This window comes from Terrapene carolina, unplaced genomic scaffold (genome assembly GCF_002925995.2).
Source record: "Terrapene carolina triunguis isolate 2854851 unplaced genomic scaffold, T_m_triunguis-2.0 Scaffold68, whole genome shotgun sequence".
Lineage (NCBI taxonomy): Eukaryota > Metazoa > Chordata > Testudines > Emydidae > Terrapene > Terrapene triunguis.
The window spans coordinates 61603006-61629852 of NW_020664419.1; the positions used below are offsets into that span (position 1 = coordinate 61603006).

A 26847-nucleotide genomic window follows, 5' to 3' on the forward strand; every position below is an offset into this window, starting at 1 on the left:
GTGCCTACCAAGCACACTGAGTGAAGAAGCATTCATTCAAACAGGATAAGTGTTTTCTTCCTGATTTAACTTGAGTCAAGTTATTTACTGTCAAGAGAATAGATACATTTTATGAATAGAAAGGATTTTTTCCCCACTAGACCTGTTAAACCGATTCGTTTTACAGCTTGACAAGGAACCAAGTCATCCACTGCCTGGAGTAAAGCACTTAAATCATCAATAAATGGCCATTTTGCCCTGCAAAGAGAGTTGAGTTCACTTCTCTAGACTCCATATGTCATTCCTCAAATGGGCAAAGGTTGGCAGAGCTGCAGAAGTGGCACGCTCAGCTCTGGGAGTGATATGGTGGAGCACAGTGCCTGTGAGTCTGTTAGGTCATTCAAAGGGTAATGCTGGCAGGTTCCAAAGAGAGTCCTATCCAGTAGCACGGATTCAATCATCTGTGTCTCTGATTTACGGACTTGCAGGGAGGTCTAGGTCTGGATTACAGGAGTTCGCAGAAGGTACAAATCTGTGTAGATCCACTGTCCAGTTCATTGCTTGCTGGAATGAGGGGAAGTGAAAATTATACACTCAGTGACACTATGCTGTTGAGATAACTAGAAGGTCTGCACATTTTTTTTGCTCCTGTGGGCATAATTCATTGCACATACCAGGGGCTCCTTTCATCCCTCCATTCCCCCACCCCAAAAGCTTCCTGTGTGCCACTCTCCCATCCCCCTCTAATTCAGAGACTCTTTGCAACCCCTCTTCCCCATGCCAGGGGTTCTATGTGTGTCCCCAATCCCCCTTCTGCTACATGCCATGTCCCCATGTCCCTCTCCCCCTATACCATTGGTTCCCATTCTCCTCCCCATGCCAGGGGTTCAATGTGTCCCCTCATTTCCTCCTTCCCTCCATGGCTCCATTCTCACTTCCCCATCATGCCAGGGGCTCTGTGTATCCTCCATATCCCTCTCCCCTCATAGCATTATTCATCATTCTTCCCTCCATGTCAGGGGCCTTGGTGTCCCCGCTTTGCTGCCATGCCTCTCATTCCTCCTTTCCCACCAGAACAGGGTCTCCCATTTCCCCCCTGCTCTGGGGGTTCTCTGTGTACCCCCTTCTCCCTCCCCCTCATATCCTTCCTTTCCCCACCATTAGCTTTAGAGTCAGAGTGGAGATTGGCTGTTACCTGTGGGATCACAATGGTCTAGGACTCTTGGTGTGGCATAGATACATCACTTCTTGTAGCTGAACACCACCCGGGTGTAATTCATAGAACCAAAATTGCTGAGAACTTAAAAATTGGATGGTAACAGACAGGAAATCCCAGTGATGATGGAACCTGGTGATATTCTGAACAAAAAAAGCTCTCAGCCATGCCTGTAGCTGTTTCCATTGCTTCTCACTGACTCTACAGATGCAATAGGCTTCAGCGTGACACACACAGAGTGTGACAATCCCGGAATCTTATTATACAGAGTAGGGGAAGGACATGTAACAAGAGGAAGCATGGCCTTGTCATTAAGGGGCTGGATGAAGATCTGGGATCCATTCCTGGCTGTCCTACTGATTCTCTGTGTGACCTTGTCTGAGTTACTTACTCTTTTGGTGCATCAGTTGGCATCTGTAAAATGGGGATAATAATGCTTCCTTCCTCCCACCCTCTTGTCTTGTCTGTTTAGAGTGTAAACTCTTCAGGGCTGGAACTGTCTCTTACTATGTGTTTGTATAGTTCCATACATAGTGGGCTCCTAACTGAGATTGGGCACTACAATAAAACAAATAATTATAATAATTAATAAGAAATATAACCTAGTACAACTGTTGGTTTTTAATTCATCAACCATCCACTTCTTCTTAGAAACAATTCCAGGTATCTCTTATATTCATTTCTACTTTTTCTCCCTTTAGTTACTTAATCAACTCATTCTTTTTAATTCTCACCATCTGTATTTTTGAAATCATTGATTTTTACTCACCCTGGTTGTGGTGGATTCTTGAAAGTCTTTAAATCAAGGCTTTCTAAAAGCTGTGGAAGCTGTGGCCTTGATGCTGAAATTACTGGGTGCGAGTTCTATGGACTGTATTAAGCAGGAGGTCAGACTAGATGCACAACTCTGCACATCTATGAATCTATGATTTTTTTCTCTTTTTCAGTGAGAACTAATTCAACTTCCTGAGCCTTCCTTTGTAACTTATTTGTTGAAATCTAATATCATTTTTGAGCTATCTTCTAGTGCACTCTCTCCAAGTCAAGAGTATTCTCCCTGTGGTACAGTGATCAGCACTATATACAGTATTTTGAGTTGCAGCGTTGGAAGGCTGAAGGTTCTCCTGAAATTGAACAGCAAAATGTGGTACTATAGCCAAATCCATCAGATAACTGCAAAGGTATTTCTGCTGGAAACAAGGCATCATTGAAGAGGAAGAATATGCAGCAATTGTGGTCTAGTCTTCTAGGTCTGCAAAAAGGAGGTTGGAAATCCTTGTGGAGTTTGTTTGGATTTTTCTGGAATACTGTGCGCAATTATGCTCTCCTATGTTTAAGAAAGATTAATTCAAATTGGAGCAGGTGCAGAGAAGGGCTACTAGGATGATCAGAGGAATGGAATACCTACCTTATGAGAGGATACTCAAGGAGTTTGGCTTGTTTAGCCTATCCAAAAGAAGGCTGAGGGGAGATATGATCGCTCTCTGTAAATACATCAGAAGGATAAATATCAGGGAGGGAGAGGAGTTATTTAAGTTAAGTGCCAATGTTGACACAAGAACAAATGGATATAAACTGGCCATCAACAAGTTTAGGCTTAAAATTAGATGAAGGTTTCTAATCATTGGAGTAGTGAAGTTCTGGAACAGCCTCCCAATGGGAGCAGTGGGGCAAAAAACCTAACTCGCTTCAAGCCTGAGTTTTATAAGTTTATGGAGGGGATGGTATGATGAGATTGCCTGCAACTACTAGTAGCAAAAATCCGCAATGGGCAGTGATGGGGAGGGCTCTGAGTTACTACAGAAAATTCTTTCCCAAGTGTCTGGCTGGTGGGATTTGCTGACATGCTCAGGGTTCAACTGGTTGCCGTAATTAGGATCAGGAAGGCATTTTCCTCCAGGTCAGATTGGCAGAGACCTTAGGGGGTTTTCATCTTCCTTTGCAGCATGAGACCTGGGTCACTTGCTGGCTTAAACTAGAGTAAATAATGGATTCCCTGTAACTTTTGAAGTCTTTAAATCATGATTTGAGGACTTCAGTAACTCAGCCAAAGGTTACAGTGCTACTAGACGAGGGGGTGAATGAGGTTCTGTGGCCTACAATGTGCAGGAGATCAGACTAGATAATCACAATGGTCCCTTCTGGCCTTAAAATCTATGAGTCTATGATACTTCACATGATTGTAACGGTGTAACGGACAGCAGAATGTACATTTGTATGTCTGTGCTTGAGATATGTAAGTAGATACTGCTGCAGCTGTGGAAATGATGTGCTTTATAGCATTCAGCCTCGTTTGCTATATGCATATGGGTAATTAATAGTAACAATCCCCTTCCAAATCACGATTTCCTCTGTCTGGCAGTTGCATGATCTTTCCTCTCCTTTCTTCCTTCCTTCCAACCAGCAGGTGTGTGTGTGTGTGTTGAGAAATTTTTAAGATTCTATTGATCAAATACTTAGTAACACTTTTCTTGTACATTTAAACATCATCATTAAAGAAATATATTTTTAAAATAGGATAATAATAGATTAAATTGAATATTTCATCATAATCTATATCACTGATTTGGAAAAAGCAGCCCAATAACTTACTTTTCTCTGTTGTCTCCCATAGGGTGCAGCTTTAATTCGAATGTTGGCTAATTTTATGGGTCACTCTGTATTTCAGATGGGCTTACAAGTAAGTAGAAAGCATTCTGTCTTTTTTATGTGTATCTGTAACCTTTGGCTATTTTTTGTTTGTTTTTAAGCAAGTATTTGATAGGAAGCATTAGTTTGTATAACATCAGAGCCATCACTCCAGCAAATGAAAGAATTCTCAGTGTGTCAAGTGCCACACAGTTTCACTTTCATTTGGTATACATCACCAAGTGGAAATCATTTTCAGATATGTAAGAACTTGATTATCCATCACTGAAAGAGCTTGCTGAGGCAAAAGCCACTTTGCTTCAATTACATTTAAATTTTAATATAAAATAAAAATGAACTATGTCAATCTCACTAGAAAATATGTGGCTGCGAAGCTAATCATATTTTACAGATAAATACTCCCCCCTGCCCCATCAAAACCCTGGAGTTTTACTTTTACCTTTGATGAACATGGAGTGCTCTTTGCCTTAATTATATTTTGAAAACTCTCTCTGCCTTTTAAAAGAGGTTTGAAGAAATAACACTTCTGTTCAAAGAGAGAGAGAAATTCACTGTGCTGGTAACCAAGGATGAACTTTTTCAGCAGTAATTCAGAATCCCGTTATATTTCGTAAACCATTCCAACAAACCAAACATAAAAAAATTCAACTCCCTTTATTTCTGTTTAAGTAATAAGAAATCTGTTAAGAAATCTGTTTAAGTAAATCATGTTACAGGCAACTGTGATTGATGAATTATGTATGATGCAGTCTGCTACTTAGAAATGTCCTTTAAAGTAAATTGATGTTCACCTGAAATACAATTATGCTAAGATGGAAAGAGCAATCAATCTTATCTGTTCTTAGTAAGCTTTTCATTTTGAAATTTAAATAAACTACATATGGGATCAGGTCATATTTTAACACAGTAATTCTACCTCTAACCAAAATGGATTGAAAGATAAAATATAAAATAAAAGTTAAATAAATACACTGGTTATGTCATATAAATATGTATTTAATGTGATATACAATGAAAAGAATCCCATTGAGGAAATGTCGCTTTTCTAGAAAGTTTGCAGGACTTTGATCAATCAAGCTTTGGAAGATAACTGGGTCACGGTAGCCAGAAGGCTCTTTTCAGGTCACTGGCCTTATCTTCAACCCCAGACAATAGGCCTTCATCTGGAAGGGTTTCCAGGCACAAACTTGTGCACATAAAGGGCGAAATCCTCACCCTATTAAAGTCATTGGAACTTTTGCCATTGTCCCAAAGGAGCCAGAAATTCACCCAGAAATTTTTCCCTGTTAATATAGAAATTTAAAGTGCTAGACACTTGACATTTAAAATTTGTAATTGAAAATATTCCCCATCGAAGCCTGCCCATGCAGAAAGTTTTCTTCACTCAAACATCTTCCGAACAAAAGTTTTAAACTCTTGCGATGCATTGTCAAAAAATGTTACCTTGGCATACATGATGGAGAACAATGTAGTAATGATGAAGAATGTAAAAAGCTTTAGTATCACAACAGTCCATGCAACATAAATCAAATTGATTAGCCATTTACTGTGCATGTATTGCCATTGAAATCAAGGTATTTCTCAGTGTTTGTATGGGTAGCTGAATTATACCTTAAGTAAAGAACAGATGAAAGAAGAATGATGGTAACAAGCACTGGGGGGTACGGAGAGGGAAGGGCCAGGCTAGCTCCTTTCTTTTCTCCTTATTCCTTTATTTTTTCTTATCATAATTGCATACCATCACCAGGTATGTGTTTTCTTTCTCATAATACCTCAACAAAAATCCTTTACTTATCAAAAAAGCAATTGATTTTGCTAAAATGAATTAGAAAAAAAGATGATAAAGACAAAAGAGTGGGCTTTTTGTTAGATACATCTGAACAATGAATGCACACTAAAGCAACTGCCATAGCATAGAGAGCTATATGACCCTGGTATCCAGCAAACCATTTGTGAGGGGATAGAGAGCAGGCGGAATTACAGTATGAAGTACTGATTTTCACAGCATACATTGGTTTGAACCTATCACGAGTAACTGGCCTGTTTCTTCAGATATGCTTGTGAAAGGCCATTGAATTATAATGTTGGACCTCCATGATGAAATTTTAATCAAGAAACAATAGAATGAAAGTATATTATTCTGTAAAGCTTCAAAAGATGTGCACTGCTTTTAATTTTGTGAGATTTTCAAACACATTTTTATAATAGAGACTTAATTTTGTCAACTTCTCAATATTTTCATATTATAGCACCTGTGATAGACCCAGACCAGTTGGGAACAGGAGAGTAGCAGAAGGGAGATATACTGGTCACTGGATAAGTAGTTTTCTCTTCCCTGAGTGACCAGAGCAGGGGCTGCTCCAGGCTAATAGACCACCTGACTCCAATTAACCTGCTAAGAGTCAGGTGAGGCAGTTAAGCACCTGACTCTAATTAAGGCCCCTCTGATGCTATAAAAGGGCTCACTCCAGAGAAGCCAGGGGGAGCCAAGGAGCCAGAGGAGAGGAAGTGAGTGTGAGGAGCTGGGAGCAAGAGGTGCAAGAAGCTGAGAGTGAGAGGGTGTGCTGCTGGAGAACTGAGGAGCACAAGCGTTATCAGACACCAGGAGGAAGGTCCTGTGGTGAGACTAAGGAAGGTGTTTGGAGGAGGCCATGGGGAAGTAGCCCAGGGAGTTGTAGCTGTCATGCAGCTGTTACAAGAGGCACTATAGACAGCTGCAGTCCACAGGGCCCTGGGCTGGAACCCGAAGTAGAGGGTGGGCCCGGGTTCCCCCCAAACCTCCTAATTGACCTGGACTGTGGGTTCTTCCAGAGGGGAAGGTCTCTGGGCTGTTCCCCAACTCACATGGTGAATCTCTGAGGCAAGAAAATCTGCCAATAAGCGCAGGACCCACCAAGATAGATGAGGAACTTTGTCACACACCCCATATACAAAACCCCCACAAACACATTTATATTGGATGTGATGAATAACTGAGATTAAAAACTGTAAAGCCCACATATGTGAACTTGGGGGTGCTAGAAAAACAAAGCTGTTATTTAAGTACCTAACATCATTTAATAAAACCACTTTCTTCCCTAGTGGAGTTCTCTGTCTCTTTGGAAGTCCTGAGAATCCCGTTATTTTTTCCCACACTTCTTAAAGACCCCCACTTTTGAGCTTTCATCAGATAAGAATTATCCATAAAGCAATGCCGCTCCTATATTACTCAGAGGGGTCACTTTTCAGTGAGATGAGGCATGTACTGGCTCCTTTCCCACAAATGACCTGATGTTGAATGTCCTTTCATGCCAGCAAGGTTGTTGTGCTCTAGCATCGATGTGAGTTGAGGCTATGCATGGGCACTGAATGGTAGCAACCCTCACTAATAAGTGGTGATACCTTTTCTCGGTCTTGAAAGGCTATTATGTTCGCCACTATGACTACCAGACAGTGGAGAGGCTTGGTCAGCATCACTCTCTCTGATAATGTTTCTGAACTGCATAAGCTTGTGGAGTTGGATTTGTTGAGTTAGTTTCAGCATTCAGTCACCACCGAGGACAGTAACTTGTAATATAGGTTTAGATTTTGGGTGGGATTTTATCTGTAAATGTTGTTTCGTATGTGAGTACTTGGAATGGATGTGTTATTTATATGATTTTGTATCACTGAATTTCATTTATTGGAAAGGTTTATTGCTACAAGCCTAGAACACCTTTCTGTGTTATCAGTGACTTCTCATGTTAAATGTGGATAGTAAACACAGTAGTTCGGAGGTCTAGTGTTGTGTTCAAAGAGGCATCCACTGGCATCTCAAGCTCCCTTATGAGGCTCTTGTGTGCTAGTTCATTCATATTTATTTTATACTTGGTTTGATTATTTCAACATTACATTTCATTTGTCATCTGGCAGCTCATTGATCATACAAATCTGTATCCTTTTGAACTTCACTTGCTGCTGTATTTGTGTTCATCACTCACTCTGATTGAGTGCATCATCAGCAATTTGGATTAGTTTACTGTAGGAACCTCAGGCTCTATGATAAATTATCACTTTATGTACATTAAATTGTACACGGTATATCTGGGAGAAGACCTTTTGTACGGTCCCTTGGATAGACGTAATGACTTGGTGCTGAGTGGTCACTATATTGAAACTGATAGGCCAACCTTTTAGAAGAGCAGTCTAGGGAAATGTGGAATATAGGCTATTTTTCACTACCATAAAAGTTGCCATTTGGACCAAGCTCCTTTCATCTGTAGTATTTATTCACAGCTCTTTAAACAATTATGCATTCCTGTGTTCCACGCTGAATTATTGTGGCTCTTAAATTATGCAACAGTCTGGCATGTGGAACTCTGTCGAAGTCTTCCTAAATTTCAAATAGATCATTACGCTGTACACTATTATCTGACTTGTTTATAACCTCCATTCAAGAGTCTAGAAGGAGTAGATTCACCTTTCCTTATCCATGTGTTCTACACTTTCATCTGTTAACATTAAAAGCAAGACAAAAAACATCTTCTGGAGCTGACCCACTGCCACTGCATGTCCGAGATCATGCGGGAACAATAATGTCAACAAGAGTGCCAGCACCTACTGCCTTCTCTGACCTTACTCCAATTCTAATATTCTCACTATCTGTCACTCTTGATGTTGAGATTATTCTAATTAAATGAATTCACCTCTAAAGTTTTTCTTTAAAGGGACTCGTATTTTTTTCTTAAGAGTTAAGTAAGTGAGCAAAAATACAGTCTTGAAAGACTTGTATAAAACACTATTGATTTAATATTTTTTCCTATAAAATATAAAAATGTGTAGCATATTATTGGCCTATTCAGAGGCCATTGAAGTCAATGAGAGTCTTTCCATTGACTCCAGTGGGCTTTGGATCAGAATGTATCTACATATTACAAACACAAAATATTTGTTAAAAGAACATTACTAAGGTCTCAAAGTCAAGCACTCAAAAGTTAGGAAATGCCAAAATTAAGATTTCCTATTCAATCGTAACTTGGTCCCCTTTTGCATATAATTAGAGACTGTTGCATAATACATGTGATCACTTACTTTTTTCTCCATAGGGCCCCTGTGTCATTCAGTTCACCCGTAATATTTTGTTTTATCCTCATTGTTCAATGTGTGGTCCCAGGAGAGCATGCTCTAGTGGGCACAGACTCTTCTTGCCATTGCCAGTCCCCCAAAGCTTGACCCCTTCTCGCCTATCCTCTCCAAGCTGTCCCTGTCCCAGTTCTGTTTCTTCCCATCCCAGTCTTCTCTCCAGTCCCAGTCTCAGCTTTTCACCTGAGTTCCAGTCTCCTTGCCCAGCCAATCCCAGTTCCCTCCACCCCAGCTCCTCTTCTGATCTCTCTCTTCCTTCCCCATTACAGGTTCCCGGGCCCTGTCTGCCTCCCTTCCTTGGCCTCCAATCTCAGTCTCCCACTACTCCCTCCCTGGCTCCTTGCCTCAGTCTCATCACTTCCAATCTCCTTGCCCAACCAGTCCCAGTCTTCCCTCCACAATTATGTTAGCCTCAGTGATATGGCATATAGTACATATGTATCCTTTTGACGTGCGTTCAGTGACTTCCATTCTCATATTTTGTTGCATGTGAAGCCCATTTATTATGATTTTCTCCTACAATTTTATTATGGGAATTATTAAGAGAAAGATCTATAGATATGAATCCTCAGCTAACATCAGCTGGCTTGTTAGCTATTTTAAGATACAGTAAAGTTATATTTGTTTTCTTTCCAAATAAAATTATATTTTTTCCTGATGTGGGCTCAGTAGCAATCTCATCCCTGTTCCTATGAACCAGCACAATGGAATCTACACAGTATAGAAAAGTACACATTTTATGCCTGATCCTACAGTCATTGTACAATCACAATGTCCACTGGCTTCTAAGAAATTAATGGGGATTTTACGAGCACAAAGATTTCAGAATTGGGCTACTTGTAAGTCCTTGTTAGATAGTACATGCTTAAAACCAGAACAAGCAATTTCATTTCCATGCAGACCAATGAGGAAAATTCAAAAAGAAGCTGGATCCATACCGAACAAAACAAGACTTCGCTTGAACTCTTGTTAAATACCATTTTCCTGAAGATTCAGTTGTTTATCTTAAATAGTCAAAGTTCACCAACTATTACCACACATTAGAATCTGATATACCACCATTTTCCTCATAGCAATAATAAAAGACATAAATTGTAACTCTATTGTATCTTTTGACAAATGTTGACTTTTTAATGGCAGCCACTGTAATTCCACAATTAAATGTGTTTTCAAAAAATTACTATGAAAGAATTTGTTGATGTAAATCAAAGCAATGAGTCTATTGGCATAAAGCCTGAGAAAGGAAATATATCAATATTGTTTTTTTGCTGTAGAATCCTGTTTTCTATGATAGTGGTGGAAAGAATGGTTTAGTGCAAACAAACGAACAAAATTAGTTGTGCACAAATAGAAATATCCAGTGTAAAGAAAAGCTATTATTCTGAGTCTTTGGCCAAATTTTGCAACAGTATTTGAAGTTTTAGTGTATGACAGTCTTCAGCGCCGAGAAGAAATGTTAGATAGATTGACAGGAAATCACAAACAGCTGATAAACATGGTTGAAGCTTCACAGTTGATGATCTTCTCATCTATTCATTCTTATTTTAAAGATCTGCCAGGATGTTATTTTCTAGATACAGTAGTGACACAGAAATTATGTTCTTGGTGAATTATCTCGGGTGATTTCTGCTGAGATTGTTATACTGAACAGTATTGTTACATTGTTTCTTTCCTGGGGTTTGTGTAGAAAGAATGTTATAGAAAAGGAACAGCGGAGCAATTGTCTGCGTTGGTAGTTATCCTTGACACTGATTAATGAAGAGTTGTGATCAGCTGAGACTGTCTCAATTAACAAGCGCCATTCAAATACCTCAGGAAGACATTCCCTTTTTTTGTGTGGATTTTAAAAATACTTACTGAACAATATTTTTGTTCCTTTTAAAATGTATTAAAACAAAAAAGCTAAAATTAATGCACAAATTCAGTAAAATATTGCACTTCAATTTCGAGCAATACTTTATTTCTGTGGGGCTTGTCCTTAGTTCAGTTGTTTAGCATCACTACCGAATAATACATCAAATACATTTTTTCCTTAAAGCAAAGCTTAATGTGCTAGCAGGTGTCTTACTGCATAACAGCCACCATCAGACTGTTATAAGCAATAACTCTGCCATCCTTCTAATAGTTCCCTGTTGATTTCTTATGCAGATTGTTTTGCCCCCACACTGCAGTTGCCTTTGTCATGTTCCAGAATAGGTCCTCCTTTACATATTATTAGCTAGTAGGGGAGGTTAGACTTTTGTAAGAGATAGAAACCTCTGCGTATAGCCATTCTGGTCTTTTTAACCAGAATTATCAGTCAGGCAGGGCACGTGTAAAAGTATTATGACACTGGGCATCTGCTTGGGAACAAGGTTTGAATCTGTCCAGTTTAAATATGCCTGTTTACATGAGATTTAATTTATCACAATTCCAGGGCTTCACGAATTATATATCCTGTATGATGCAAAGTTTAGGAGCCTGATTCTTCTCTCATCTTGGAGTCACAATGGTATAACTATATTGACTTGAATGGAATTACTCCTGATATACACCAGTCACTGGTTGAAGTCCGGTCCCTTTTCTTTGCTAACAAGATGCATATATAGAAAAACAGAGAATCCCATCTTATTAATTATAACACTTTTTCTCCCTTTCCTACCCTTTTCTGTTACCATCTCTTGTTATGCCTAAACTTAGATGGTAAGGTGTGTAGGGCTCCTGTCTTTTTATGTTCCATCAAGTGCCTATTGCACTTGAGACACTGGGGGGGGGGGGGGAAGCTTTCAGAAACACTCACCATTTGCTTAATTCTATTCCCATTTAAATCAATAGTAAAACTCCCATTGATTCACATAGCTCCAGAAATGTTAGCATCGCAGATCTGAGTATTTCCATAATATATGGAAGTATTTGTGGATAACTAAGAAAAAGGGCAAAGTAAAAATACTATAATTATGCTGGTTTATACAGTAGTGTTAGCTCAAGAGAGAATTAAGATTTATTTCCATGTAATGTTCCAGTATCACTCTTTATGATTAGTAGTTATAGCTGTTGTTCCAATATAATGATTTAATTGCAGATATGACATGATGACAGTGGATGTTTTCTGATTGCTGATAATTACAAGCATTATATCACTGTAATATAGGAAACAAATATAAATATTTCCTTTAAAAATAAAGGGATGGATCCCCAGCTGGTGTAGATTGGTTTAGCTCCATTGGCTTCATCGACTATCACTATTATACCTACTGAGGAACTGGCCTGAAGAGAAGGCAGGACAGCAGTTGAAATGAACACTTGTGTGATGCAGCTGAGATATGAGCATGCCTTTCAAACCTTGTTTAAATTCTGTTCGACACTTGTGTGTTCTTCTTTGATTCTGAAAGTAAACTAAAGAAGTTACTGATTGATGGGCACTTTAAATCAATTAATAAATTAATTACATAATTAAATAAATAAAACTGACAGGTTAAAGCCCAATCTTGTGGTAACCTCCGTACAGCTAGTGGAAAATTGAACTTGTTTGGGTATTATTGAAAATGTTCTGCCACTGTTGGAAGAGGTAGAAACCTGGTTTAAAGAGATGATATCCTAATAGAGGAGGTACAGTATTTTGTAGAACAGTTAAAATTATACTTGAAAATATTAGTTATTAAAAAAATTAGGGGCCAAGATTTTTAAAAATCACTAGTGGTTGTGGGTGTCTGGTCTGAGAAACTTTCTGTTTTTCAGAAAGTGCTGAGTCAACCAGAATGACTAATCATTTTTAAAAATGTTGGCCAAATAAACTGTTATTTGGCACTGATTGAGCAGATGACTTCACTTATATCTGTACAATTATGAGAGGCATAGAGAGAAGATATAATAGTCCTTAGCACTTTTATATGATTTGCGTGTTCGAAGTGATATATAAGCATTAGTTAATTAATATTAATTAAGCAAGGTTTAGAGTAAGTGTCAAATGAAAGAATAGAAGTGCACAAGCTTAATCCAAGGAAGTATCAGGCCCTAACAGGATTTTCTTAAGGAAAACTACATTAAAAAAGCATAAAAATTATACATTAACCATCTCAATCCCAGTCAAAATTGTGATATTAACCCTTCTGTAGAACTGGTTTATACATTAAATTATTAGGACAAATGTTCTTGTCATTGGGTATTACGATTTTAGGATCATATTCTGATAATTGCACCAATATACACCTGGAGCAACACTGTTAATGTTAATACAAAATTTAAATTGTGAAAAACTGCTCTTTCTGGTTTTCACCATGGCTGGCATTAGAAATAAAGCAATATCCTGAAAGAAATTATTCTTGTGGTATTTCTCATCTTGTTGAAACTAAGTAATCTTGCAAATGAGACTGATCTGTTGAGATATCTAAACTAAAAAGATTTGGATATGTTTCAGATAAACAATCAACCTGTTGGGTGCTTATCCTAGCTTCTGTACTTTGAGGTTCACCTGTCAATTACAACTCTTTTACGCAAAAGTCTGATACATTAGTAACACATTTATCTGCCGCTCAGCACTAGCATCATGGTGCTTTTGTCACCGTTTTGACACCATCACCAACTCACCTCTCCTAGCTTTTTCTGCTCAGAGAGGGGTGGATCACCATGATCACTGGTTGCCCCCACCCCCCAAAGGGTTATCAGGCAGGGTCAGAAAAGAGTGACAAGGCAGAAGAGCAGGCAACCATTGCTATGAAAAGGTGGAGATTTCAGCACCTTTTTCAGCGAATTTTAGAAACATACTTGGAAAGAAATGAAAAACTCTAAAATGAGCTTTTCCCCCCAAAGTGTGACTCACTGCTCTTCATTCTTTTAGCAGGTGCTATTGCATTAAGTCATCACTGTAATGCTATTCTTAATCATGCCTCTTCTACAGTGCTAACAGAGGGTCAGGATCCCACAGAAGAATTTGCCTATACAAAGAATACACCTGTGATAGTATCAATAATACAGTAGAACTTCAGAGTTACGAACAGCTCGGGAATGGAGGCTGTTCATAACTCTGAAATGTTTGTAACTCTGAACAAAACATTATGGTTGTTTTTTCAAAAGTTTACAACTGAACATTGACTTAATACAGCTTTAAAACTTTACTATGCAGAAAAAAATGCTGTTTTCCCTTTATTTTTTTTAGTAGTTTACGTTTAACAGAGTACTGTACTGTATTCGCTTTTTTTTTTTTATGTCTCTGCTGCTGACTGATTGTGTACTTCCGGTTCCAAATAAGGTGTGTGGTTGACTGGTCAGTTCGTAACTCTGATGTTCATAACTCTGAGGTTCTACTATAGCTTGTATCCCAGGGGCGTGCTAGCACTAAGTTTTAAGGACATTTTTGTGGGATGATATTTCATGGGTTGTTTATTTGGATAATTATTTTTGCCTTAGTGACAGGCCAGTAACTAAATACTGAATGCGTTTTAATGTAGCAGCAAATTACAGTGTGTCAAGGATAACACCATTTTTGTTCCTTCTGGTAACATTTGTTCATGAATATTAACATGTAATCTATGGATTTGATATTGCTCAGGCTGGTATTTTCCAACAAGACTCACTGGAAACAATATTCAGGTAGCCTCAAATAAAACTGATACAAAAAGTGAAGTGGCTGATCCGTTTAGATGATCTGAATGCTATTTTCCAACTTTCTTTGAGCTGGTTCTGCAGTGCTGTCTTTCTCTTTGCTAATTGGTCTGACCATGGTTTTCTCTCACTGTTGGGGTAGCTCTGCAGTTTGACTGACCCAGGTGCTAATGCTAACAGTTCTCTCCTCTCTGCACGTTTATTCATCATCATCCAGGGTTTATTTTTTTTTGTACAATATCTCACATATAAAAATATCTCAGACCCACTTGTATACTCTAGTTTCTGCACTCACTGATCTTGACCTCCTCTCTTTTAAAAAATCTTAAGCTTTTGTGTAGTACCATTGTCAATGCTCCATCACTGATTCTCAGTCACTTTCAACTGTCACACTCAGTCAAAGCCATGTACAGAGCCTGACCCCTTGTCCAGACCTTTTACTTTGAGTGTCAGGTGGTGTCAAGATAACCTGAGATCACAACTTTAATGCTAGTAGTCTCAAGGAGGCAAAAATAAGAAGGTGGTGTGCCACCAGAGTCAGCATTTCATTAGAATGTGTTGGATGGCCAGATGTGAAGTTTACTAATCATTCCTGGACTCCCTGCAGAATGGTACTTATTAATCTTGAGAGCCAGAGTTCTAGAGACTTTTTCTACTTAAAGTCAGAGATTAAGCAGGTGTGACAATTGCATAATCAGTCTACAGGTAGTTGTGCAACAGGAGCAAATCCAAGGCTCAGGGTGGGGATGGGGGCAGGAGTATGAATCAAAGACATGGACAGAGGTGGGGGAGTGAGCATGAATCCAGGACTATGGTGGCGAATAAATGGACTGCATTCAGATTAATGTTACTGTACCGAAATCTGATCCTGAAATCATTTTATGACCATCTTGAATGTATGTTATTCTCCTTTCTAACTCCTCTTGTATTGTAGATTTCCAGCTGTTCTTAGGAAACCAAATGGAAAAAGTGGAGTTACTCAGCTTGTAGACAGTGTATCAGATTGCAATCTCAGTTACATCTGTGTAAATCTGGAGTAACTTCATTTATGTCAATCAACTTGACAAATAAAACTAAGAGCAGAATTTAACTTGTATCTCTGTTTCAGTTCCCAACTGTAGATCCGACCTCTCTTTTGAGAGAAAGATACACATGATCTTTTTCCCCTTTTATATTATTTCCACCTCCAGGTATCTATCAGTCACCATCTTTTATTAGTTATAAGTGTTATCATTCCTGGATGATAGAATTAGTTCAATTTTTCCTAACTGAAGGGGCTCAATGCCTTAGCAATACTGAGAAAGCTAGGATTGCGATGGGATAAAGCCCTTATAAAATCATAGAATATTAGGGTTGGAAGAGACCTCAGGAGGTCATCTAGTCCAATCCCCTTCTCAAAGCAGGACCAACGCCAACTAAATCATCCCAGACAGAGTTTTGTCAATCTGGGCCTTAAAAACTTCTAAGGATGGAGATTCCACCACCTCTCTAGGTAACCCATTCAAGTGCTTCACCACCCTCCTAGTGAAATAGTGTGTCCTAATATCCAACCTAGACCTCCCCCACTGCAAGTTGAGACCATTGCTTCTTGTTCTGTCATCTGCCACCACTGAGAACAGCCTAGCTCCATCCTCTTTGGAATCCCCCTTCAGGTAGTTGAAGACTGCTATCAAATCCCCCCTCACTCTTCTCTTCTGCAGACTAAATAACCCCAGTTCCCTCAGCCTCTTCTCGTAAGTAATGTGCCCCAACCCCCTAATCATTTTCGTTGCCCTCTGCTGGACTCTCTCCAATTTGTCCACATCCCTTTTGTAGTGGAGGGACCAAAACTGGACGCAATACTCCAGGTGTGGCCTCACCCGTGCCAAATAGAGGGGAATAATCACTTCCCTCGATCTGCTGGCAATGCTCCTACTAATACAGCCCAATATGCCGTTGTCCTTCTTGGCAACAAGGGCACATTGCTGACTCATATCCAGCTTCTTGTCCACTGTAATCCCCAAGTCCCTTTCTGCAGAACTGCCACTTAGCCAGTCGGTCCTCAGCCTGTAGCAGTGCATGGGATTCTTCTGTCCTAAGTGCAGGACTCTGCACTTGTCCTTGTTGAACCTCATCAGATTTCTTTTGGCCCAATCCTCCAATTTGTCTGGGTCACTCTGTACCCTATCCCTACCCTCCGGCATATCTACCTCTCCCCCCAGCTTAGTGTCATCTGCGAACTTGCTGAAGATGCAATTAATCCATCATCCAGATCATTAATAAAGATGTTGAACAAAACTGGCCTGAGGACTGACCCCTGTGGCACTCCGCTTTATACCGGCTGCCAACTAGACATCGAGCCATTGATCAGTATCCGTTGAGCCCAACAATCTAGCCAGCTTTCTATCCACCTTATAGTCCATTCATCCAATCCATACCTTTTTAATTTGCTGGAAAGAATACTGTGGGAGACCATATCAAAAGCTTTGCTAAAGTCAAGATATATCACATCCACCGCTTTCCCTATATCCCTTCTTTAATACTAGTAACCTGCTTTTTTAAAAACTAACACAATAAATGGCCTGTAAATTTAATCAATAATGCTGTTACTACAAATATCTGTCAAAATCTTTTAGCACTTTTTACTGTGCTTTCTTCATCTTCTAATATTCAAGCCACTTGCTTCAATATTAAGGTGATAACATAGTTTCCAAACCATTTAAGCCTTACAATTTTCTTTAGAGACTGAGTCTATTATTTGACAAAACATTAGAATTACGGTTTACTTCTTGTTTTGCAAGATCTTACCTGCTTGTGTGGTAATTGTTTCAGCTTGTTCCTTTAATATGATTGATCTTTGGTTTCTTTTGGATATTTGAATGATTACAATAATATTCTTTTGCCGAACAGGCCCAGATGAAACGAAAACTTACATACTACAAGCAATGATTGATTATGTTTAGTTTTTAGTAACACAGATATATTATATTTCATTATTATAATCCTTCAGTCCTGCAAGGAGTAGCTGCATATTAAAAAGTTATAATGGGACGATGTTGAGGACAGACTAATTTCAGAAGAGAGTTAGAGGTAAAGCTCTGCAAAAAAAAAAAAATCAGTGTCAGTTTTCTGCTTTTGTTTGGTATTTCATTGTATGGCATGTTGGGCAAGGTCTTTGGCCGTCTCGAGTCTTCTTTGCAGAGCTCCCATGGTGAAAATCAGGATTAAAACCATCTAAACTGACTAGGAGTGGATTTCCACTGTGTAGAGGAAACCTCATGGGTATAAGGCTGGCCCAAAGGCTTCTGTGTAACTCTCTCCTGCCACCTGGCACTGGGGGTGTGTCTGAGAGTTGTGGGTGTGGTTAAGGTATCCCTATACCCCCAACAATCCCAAGGTGTTGGGACATGTTTTTTAGGTGATAGACTATTCAATTTTGTGTCAGGGACCAGCCTGGTGGCAGCAGGATAGTCACAGGAATGTGTCTGTGTGAGAAAGTAGCTTATCGCCTCTTTAGCACCTCCCCTTCTGAACTGTGCTGAGTGCAGCTTAGATCTGGGCTGCCATATTTTGGCTGTCATCTGTCCCTTGTTTTCTGTGATTTGTTTCTCTTTTTCTATTACTTGTTTCTCTTTGCTTTCTGATTTGGATCTTTTTCTTACAGTATAAGGGCCAGATTGTGTCTTATATACCCACACCAGAGAACAATGAATACCTTATACCCCCCTGGTGAGCGACCAAGACCTTGGGTGTGGGTATGCAGGAGTAAGCAGATACTGGGTGCCTGTTTGATCTCTCCACAGAGCAGGTGGGTGGGGGAGAGGACAGAGCCTTGGCCTGTATCTCACTACTCCTTAGCCAGTGCAGTTTAGCTGGAAGGTAGGGGTTGTAATTACTGTTGGTATAAGCCAGCATTCTTCCTCTCTCCCCTCGCCAGAGTCAGGGGCAAGCAGGAAGGAAATGATCACTCAAAGGTATATCTCTGAGGTGCAGGGCCTCCCACGGCTGCTTCTGGAGTCATACTGCTTATATACCAGCCCTTGCTCAGAGCTGTAATCAAAGCCTCAATCTAGCTCTAAAGCAATGAAAAAAAATGTAAAATAGTATTGTATCAGGTGATTAATATAGTTTTATATTGTACTTACCTTTGTAGTCTCTTTCCTTTTCCTTTTTGCTTTTCTTCACCCAATAAATTGTTTAATCAAAATAATAAATATTGAACTGGAAATGGAGAGGTCTGTCCAAACCAATCAACCTGCATATTGTGAGGCAAAAGCCAGAGGAAGAGGATAAAAGCATTTGCCTCTCTTTCCACTCTTTCTGAATATAAAATTCAAGCCAAATGTGATGTCTGGTCATAGACTGTTAAACAAAATTATTTGGCTCTGTTGAGTAAATTCTCAAACTGTTTCACTGCCTTATTGTATTACATACAAACCCTGTAAACAAATAACAGAAGAATTCATGGATACTGTATTGTCTAGCACCACTTAAAATGTGCATGTATATTCAGGGCCGGCGCTTCCACTAGGCGACCCTAGGCGGTCGCCTAGGGCGGCAGGATTTGAGAGGCGGCATTTTGCCGTCCTCGGGAGAAATTCGGCGGCGGGGGGTCCTTCCGCTCCGGGTCTTCGGCGGAATTTCGGCGGCTGGTCCTTCACTCGCTCCGGGACCTGCCACCGAAGTGCCACGAAGACACGGCGCGGAAGGACCCCCGCCGCCGAATGCTCAGAGGAGGAGCGCTGCCGCCTAGGGCGGCAAAAACCCTGGCACCGCTTCTGTGTATATTTGTTGTTTATTTACCTACTCTGACTTTTTTGTATACCTGTTTTAGTCTTTTAATTTACAATGCAACCTGATTAGCTTTGGATGCTGTTGGATATTTAACTGTCTTAGAAGACTATATTTTTAGACAAAATAGAAGCACAATATATTGGTGAAGCCTCTATAATGTTGTCTTTTTCCAATCGTTATTTTCATGACATTGTTAAGACTAGGCACTGCAGTTAACTGAGTCAGTGTTCTCATTTAGCTTTTTTAGCCTGTGATTAAATGGGAGTTGCTGCTTGTTGTAATATGAGTTGGCTGACAAAAGCTAAATCTGTCACAGGTGCTACAATTTGTACATCAGGAAATTTGCTTTCCAAACACTAATTATTCCCATAGTATCGTACTTCACTCAAAGCACAGATAACAGAGTCAGCAAAATTTCCTCAGTTTTATCATTGTGCTGTAAATTAGGGTTTGTCTCCTACCATTGTATAAAGTGTAGATGATGGAAATTCTAATGCAGGGAACCCTTTGATTTTATAAGGTTTTTCTTGCTTTATTCTCCCAATCCAAGTGCAAAAGATTTAGATTGTTCCAATAATAATTTCTGAATTTCAAATCTGTGATTGTCTATGTATTCTGTAAGGAGATAGTAAGGCATGAATCTGATAGGGTAGCCTAGAGCTTAGCAGATAAAAATGAAAACATTTTGTTCCAGGAAGGTCCAGGCCTAGCCCAGAGATATATTTTAAAATTAATATGGGAAATTACCTTTATTTGGTAAGAGCCTGTAGGGTATACCTCTGACTCAAGCACACATCATTTTTATATTTGGCAACCTCTCCTATGCAGAGGCTTGGGACTGAAGAGCTGTTATGGGCTAGTCCTCATTCCTTTGGGAGGATGGCTCTTCCTACTTTTTGGCCTTTTCGTTACTGAAGGGGAAACGTGGATAATGAGTCACTGCAACTGTGGCTGAAAAAACAGAAAACTTCAGTTTACTGCCCTATCAGGTATTCTCAGATCACGTGCTCACAAACACATATTCTTCCACTATAAGCATCCCTTTTATGTTATGTGCACGTTTTCTGTTGCTTCCCATGGTGTAAAGGCTTTTTAGGATAGCATGCTAGAGCCTGCGTTGACAATATTATCTATTTCTGCATTTAATCGTAAGGGAAAACACCTGTCCACGAGACCCCACTAGATATGAGGAAATGGCTCCAATGGGCTATTTCTTGGTTGAATATTTTATAACAGATCTAGCTGTCATCAGAGTGTGTGGGTCCTTGACATTAGCCACAGAATGACCTGCTAAAATAAACAGTAGAGCTTTATTTTAGAAATTTGCCTCTTTCATTGCCATGAATTGCCTGGAAACAGATGCTGAGACTATACAAATGTTTTAAAAGTAAATAGGAAATACTAATCTTGATGAATTACTTAGAAAAGGTAAAACTCTGAACGCTGTATGGGAACTTACTAGGAAATTTGTTTGTTGGTTTGTTTTTCCGTTGGAATTTATTTAATCTTCTATTTTTAATATATTGTAAGCTGTCTCAAGAAAATGTTTATTGACTCCCTGAGGATGAGCATATTGTATATTGCTCGATTTCCAACAAACGAAAACATTTATGTAATTTAACTTATACTAGCAGTGATTCACAGCTGTAATTATTTGGCCTGTATACAGTAACTTCTGATTTGTATTTTTGTTTTATTTTTTGTAGGACTATTTGACAATTCACAAGTATGGCAATGCAGCCAGAAATGATCTCTGGAATACCCTGTCAGAGGTAAAGTGCAATATAGCCTAATACACTGAGAGAAAAGCAGGAAGCCATAGAGGTGTTTGTATGCCGAGGTTGGAAGAGAATAGTGTATACTAAAATACCTAAGCCCAAGAGCACATTTAAAAACTAATGCTAAGAAGTACCGTTTGGGTTCACAGAAAGCGACAACCTAAAAAAACATGTTTTCAGTTGTTTGTGTTATATCACTGACACCAAATAAAGGGAAGGCCTGCTCTCATTGACTTCAGTGGGAGCAGGATAAGGTCTGTAAGTAGGAAAGAGCAGGAAAATGCTGTGCTTTGGCATTTATATTGAATAGGCTTTTGATATGTAAATATTCATGATTTGTCTGAAGGACAGACCTTGTAAAGGCTTAAAGCTGGGCATTGTATTTTCTGGTGTCAGCTGTTATTATTTGATGTCCTTAGACCAGCTGCAGGTGGGTTACAAGGATACTGAAAGCTACCCTTGCTTCTTCTGTACAGTTTCTTACTTTTTCCTTTCCTTTCCTTATGTTAAAGCCTTTGGGGCAAATTCTCAGTGATTTGCACTCAAAAGTGCATTCTAGTCAAAGAACAGCAGAACTCACAGCAAATGTACAGGCACAGGATTGTGACTGCATTCTTGGCCATAAGCAACTACTGTCACATTGGATATGTCAAACCTGTTAATGGTGGGAATTAAAATTCCATGTTCCCCTACCTATCAGCATATCTGTTGTCATCCTTTACATTCTCGAGATGTCTCACATGCAGACTGAGTTCCAAGGGATTCTTCCTGGGATTTGCTTGGATTCACTAGAGGTCACTCAGTCTCTGTTCCAGCATTGGCAGGAAGTTCGAGGCATTCCTTGGTTGCAGAGAAAGCTGTCTCTGTCCATCCTTCACTTGCTTGCAGTCTCTCTTCCCATGAGGTGCAAGTCTCCCATTTTTGTCAGGTTTACTGTATTCCAGCTGAAATCCCACCCAATTTAATTCCACCTATTTAAAACTGTATTTTTTCTATAGTTTCTGTATTAAACTAGAATAAGGCAAGATTTATACAGTTTGCAGGTTTGGGAAAGGTCTGCATGTGCACAGCTTAGCTTTGGACATAAGAATCCAGATTTTCCAGTGAGTGGTAATTTTGGATGCCTAGTGTGAGACACCTTAAAGGGGCGTGATTTTCAGAGGAGAGATGTTCAGCACTTTCTAAAATCAGACCCTTTTAAAGTGTCTCAAGATGGGCACCCAAAATCAATAATCCCAAGAGAAGATCTTCATCAGTGTATCAAGCTCCTTTTTTAGCCTTTTTTGATCATGGAAATCATTTGCATATGGCCATCCACAGTCTTTGTGAATGCGGGAAATGTGGGGAAGCAGGTCTGAAGTTCCACTCCTTTTAGGTTTGGGTGGGATTTTCAGAAGTGCCTGAATGACTTAGGGGTACAAATCCCAATGAAAGTCATTGGAACTTGTGCTTCTAAGTCACCTAGGTGCTTTTGAATATTCCACCCTGTCACTGTGTTTGCATTTTCTAGCTTGCCACATGAATATTTATCGCTTTCAGTTGTTAAAGCTGTTTTATTTTGATATGCAAGATCAAATGTCTAACTCTTACCTAGAAAGAAGGCTTCTCCTCGATCGATTTTTTTTTTTTACCATTTATATCCTGTATTTATGCGTCGAAAGTGCCTGTGCGTATAGATGCTTAATTCCTATTTAAACAGCTAGACAATTAATGGTCCTCTAGTTTAAAAAGTAAATGGTATTATGTGTTAGATACTAGTATTGCATCAATATACTAAACCAAAACCGTTTTTTTTTTTGGAAGGCTCTAAAAAAGGTTGGAAAATTTGTAAATATCCAAGAGGTAATGGATCAATGGACACTACAGATGGGTTACCCCGTTATCACCATCATGAGAAATGAAACTGCAGACAATATCGTAGTAATATCCCAAGAGCACTTTATTTATGACATTGATGCTAAAACCAGGGATCCTGACCTTGGAAACAACAGGTACATGTTTTTCTCAATAAATATTCCTACTAAAAGTTGTAGTTGTTTAGCTGCTTCAGGCCAGTATTTTAAAGCAGAAGTCCCTGCCAAAGTCACTTAGCTTTGCCTAGAATCAATGGCATAATATGGCCCTAACATTTTAATTTTATTAAAGATTATTCTTGTAAAAAGGATTAGAATTATATTAGCATAATAAACAACAAAAGAAAGCTTTTTATTTGCACATTTGCATCTTTAGTGCTCTCTCTGGCTTTTTTCAATCTTGGGTACACATATATTCCTTGGCCTCTTCTTTTGGTTTTGTGGCACTCAGTGAAATGCAACAGCATGTGGCTAGAGCCTTCTGATATTGTATACTTGAGAGTGGCTTTCAAATATCAGTAGGAGTATTCTCTTATTTTGACTGAAAATTTTAATCAGCAGTCTTACAACAGCTTACATCAGCTTGTACTGAAGCTACCGATAGTCTGGTCATGTGTTAAGGAAAGACTAGACAACTAAAGATGAACATCTCATATGGTAGCCCTGGAAAAAGGAGAAGCCTTTGGAAGTGCTTAAAACACAGATACTGGCTATTTTTTAACAAAATACAGAGCTTACTGTCAGCATACTAGGTGAGGGGAAGGCATAGTTGACTCTAAGGGCTTGTGTAGATGAACAGTTAGTGCACGGCAAGCTGGGGAGTAAATCTATAGTGCACTAGCCTGCCACACCCTAATTGTCTGTGTGGACCCTGCTGCTATTCACTAAAAGTTCCCTAGTGTGCTTTGACCTATTCCTTTCTTAAATGGGAGTAGGTCAGTGTGCACCAGGGAACATTCAGTGTGCAGTAGCAGGTTCCACATGGAAGTGCGTGGCACACTAACATACTGTATATTTACACTCCAGCTTGCCATGCACTAGTGGGTTGTCTAGAGAAGCCCAAAGTAATTTTTGTGCCTCCCCTGATCTTGGACGCAAACTAGACCTCAGGGCAAGTTAGAGCAGCCACATAGCTGCTGTAACTTATGATAGCTAGAACAGTCCCTTAGGGATTGGTCTTTCAGCTGGGATTGGTAGAGCACTTAGCTCTCTGGCCCCATCCTCAGTGGTTTGCATCATACTTCCCAGAATGTCTCCTCCCTGATCCAAGCTAGTTCCAAGACACTCCTTGCACTGTTAGTGCCAAAGGGGGCTGAAGTTAAGCTGACTATGCTGGCTTTATACCAGCCCAGGATTTCCAGACATTTCCTAATTAAGGCATCTTTAAGGTTGCTATGCTGGGGCCATGACCTGTCTGATCAGGTTGAAAGCAAATTGAAAACTATCTGCTAGGGTTGATGTCTACAGGACTGCCATTTAGTCTAAAAGCTGCTGTCTTCACCTCCTCTGGTTGAATGCACAAAGGTCACTCTCTGAATCTTGACTTGTCACAGGGAGGACAATAGAAGTCATCAAAAGGTAAAACTAGGTGCAGATGTTCACTTGACATGTTTGGGTTTTATGGAACAATATTCCTGTTAGGGAGTTCATTAAAAAAAAAAAAACACTATACTGTAAATTTATTCTCCATTGTTTCATGTGCCATGGATGTTGTAGAACTCATACCTAAATATGGTACATAATCAATTGTTTCACTGGCTATGGGAGAGCACTCTCCCATCAACTTAGCATGTCTTCACCAGACCCACTAAATCGACACCACTGCATTGATTACTGCGGTATCAATTTAGCCAGTAGTGTAGACATGGCCTTTACCTATATATCATATTTATTTGTGTAGTGGTTTTTGTGTCATGGAAAGCTATATATATAATTATGTATGTATTTATACATGTATACGTGTGTGTGTGTATATATACATCCGCAGATAATGTGAGTGAATTTTATTACTCATGAAAACAATGTCTAATAGTGTTTAGATAACGTAAAACAAGTATAGTACTGAAAGCATTGTGCAAACTTCCCCATACATGTTTGTCAATGCATCTCAGTCTTAATTTGCAGTAACTCTGCTACTCCAGTCTATGAGCAAAGGCTACCAGCCACGCAGTGATTTTGTGTGGATGTGGATAGCTGAGGGTTAAAATTAGACCATTAATACACTTACTTTACTTTCATTTGTGACCTAAATTCAGACTTGAACTCAAATTGCTGAAGGTGAAAGGCTAGTGCACTAGCCCTCTTTACACCTCCTTGCCTCTCCCCTGAGAGAATAGGCTCTGTGGTGAGTAAGTACTTGATGTTTGGATCCTCTTTTTTTATTTCTTTTTTGCCCCGTTCTATTTTTTCCCTTCCTTCTGCTCCACCTTCTCATCCCCTTAACCACAAATGGGGAAGAAGCCTGTTGCAAAGTGAAAAATGTTATTGATGAAAATACCTAGGTCAATCAGTTTGATGGCAGAGCCACGTCCTGCCACTTTTCAGTTAAAATTATGTGCAAATCCTATTCACATGAAGTCTAAGTCACAAAGAAAATGGGCCCATAAAAATTAAGTGAAAGGGACACATACATATTCCATTAGTCTTTCAAACTCATCTTCTTCCGAACAATATTAAAGTCACATAGGTTGGTTATACATTAGTGTCCAGAGTTTTATATCACTGATCATTTAATTAATTGTAATACTACACACTGACCGTCATGGCCTGATGGAAACAACATTTGTGTGTCTTTTACATGTCCTTCTGTACCGGGGTGGCCAAACTTACTGACCGTCTGAGCCGCATACGACAATCTTCAAAAGTTTGAGAGCCAGGGCGCTGAAGCCCTGACCCCCAGCAAGTGTGCCCTGCTGGTCTGAAACCCCGAGCCCCAGCAGGCGCGCCCCGTGGGGCTGAAGCTGAAGCCCCCAGACACCACCCCCCCGCTGGGCAGAAGCCAGAAGTGACATGTGGGGTCACTTGCCCCCAGATTTTTGCCAGGATTTGTTGACCCCACTTGGTCACATGGTGCCACCAAGCCACCTCTCTTGGAGAGGTGGATTAACTACATTGATGGAAACCATTTCCATAGACGTAGGAAGCGTCTGCACTACAACAGCATAGCTGCAGTGCTGTAGCTGTGCCACTACAGCGGCTGTAGTTTAGACATGGCCTTAGAGTATTAGTCTTTGGGAATCCAGGTCCGGGGCTTTGATTCAGCATAGTATAGAGATAAGCATAGGTGGTGGGTGGCTAGGGCTAGCGGGGACTCAGCCCCCCAACTCCATTTCTGGTGGGTGGCGCCAGGGCAAAGAAGGGAACAGGGCAATGCAGGGGGAGGGCCCAGCCTCTGGGCTGGATTCCCAGCAGATGGAGCTAGATTCCTCAGTCCTGGCAGAGAGCACTGGGACAGGAGGTGGGGGAGAGGACCCTCAGGATAGGGGAGGTTGTCCTGAAGTGATTGTGGGAGGAAGGAAGGAGATCCTGAAGTAATTTAAGGGGAGGGTCCTGGTGGAAGGAGGGATGCTGAGGTGATTGGGGTGGGAAAGGAGAGTCCCAGGAAAAGGGGGGATCCTGAGGCCCCACATCTGGTGGTACCGGAGGTAGAGTGGGTGAGACATTGCAAGGGAGGGCCCATCTGTGCATGGATGCACACGTCAGGTGATGCTGTGGCAGGTTTGAATTTGTGAGCATTAAGAGTCAACAGGCCACAACAGGGAGCCAGTCCCAGCCACATGGGACAGGAGCCCCGCTGCAGGGTGAGTGTGGGGTGGGCTCAGCACACTCTCCCTCACGCAAGAATTTTCAGCAGCTGCTTATGAAGATAAAGGCTAGCCACACTTCCCTAAAGCTCTGGGAGATTAAGATCTCTGGTTGG

The 26847-nt window shown here is 40.1% G+C and overlaps 1 protein-coding gene across 1 annotated transcript in view; it reads left to right on the top strand.

The window, feature by feature from the left end:
* The window catches only part of TRHDE (thyrotropin releasing hormone degrading enzyme), a 299578-nt gene that overhangs the window by 180739 nt on the left and 91992 nt on the right, over positions 1-26847 (top strand). Inside the window, exons 7-9 of the mRNA XM_024212178.2 lie at positions 3810-3875; positions 21004-21069; positions 22879-23066. Coding sequence (XP_024067946.2) covers positions 3810-3875; positions 21004-21069; positions 22879-23066 — 320 coding nt within the window. The remainder of the gene's footprint in view (positions 1-3809; positions 3876-21003; positions 21070-22878; positions 23067-26847) is intronic.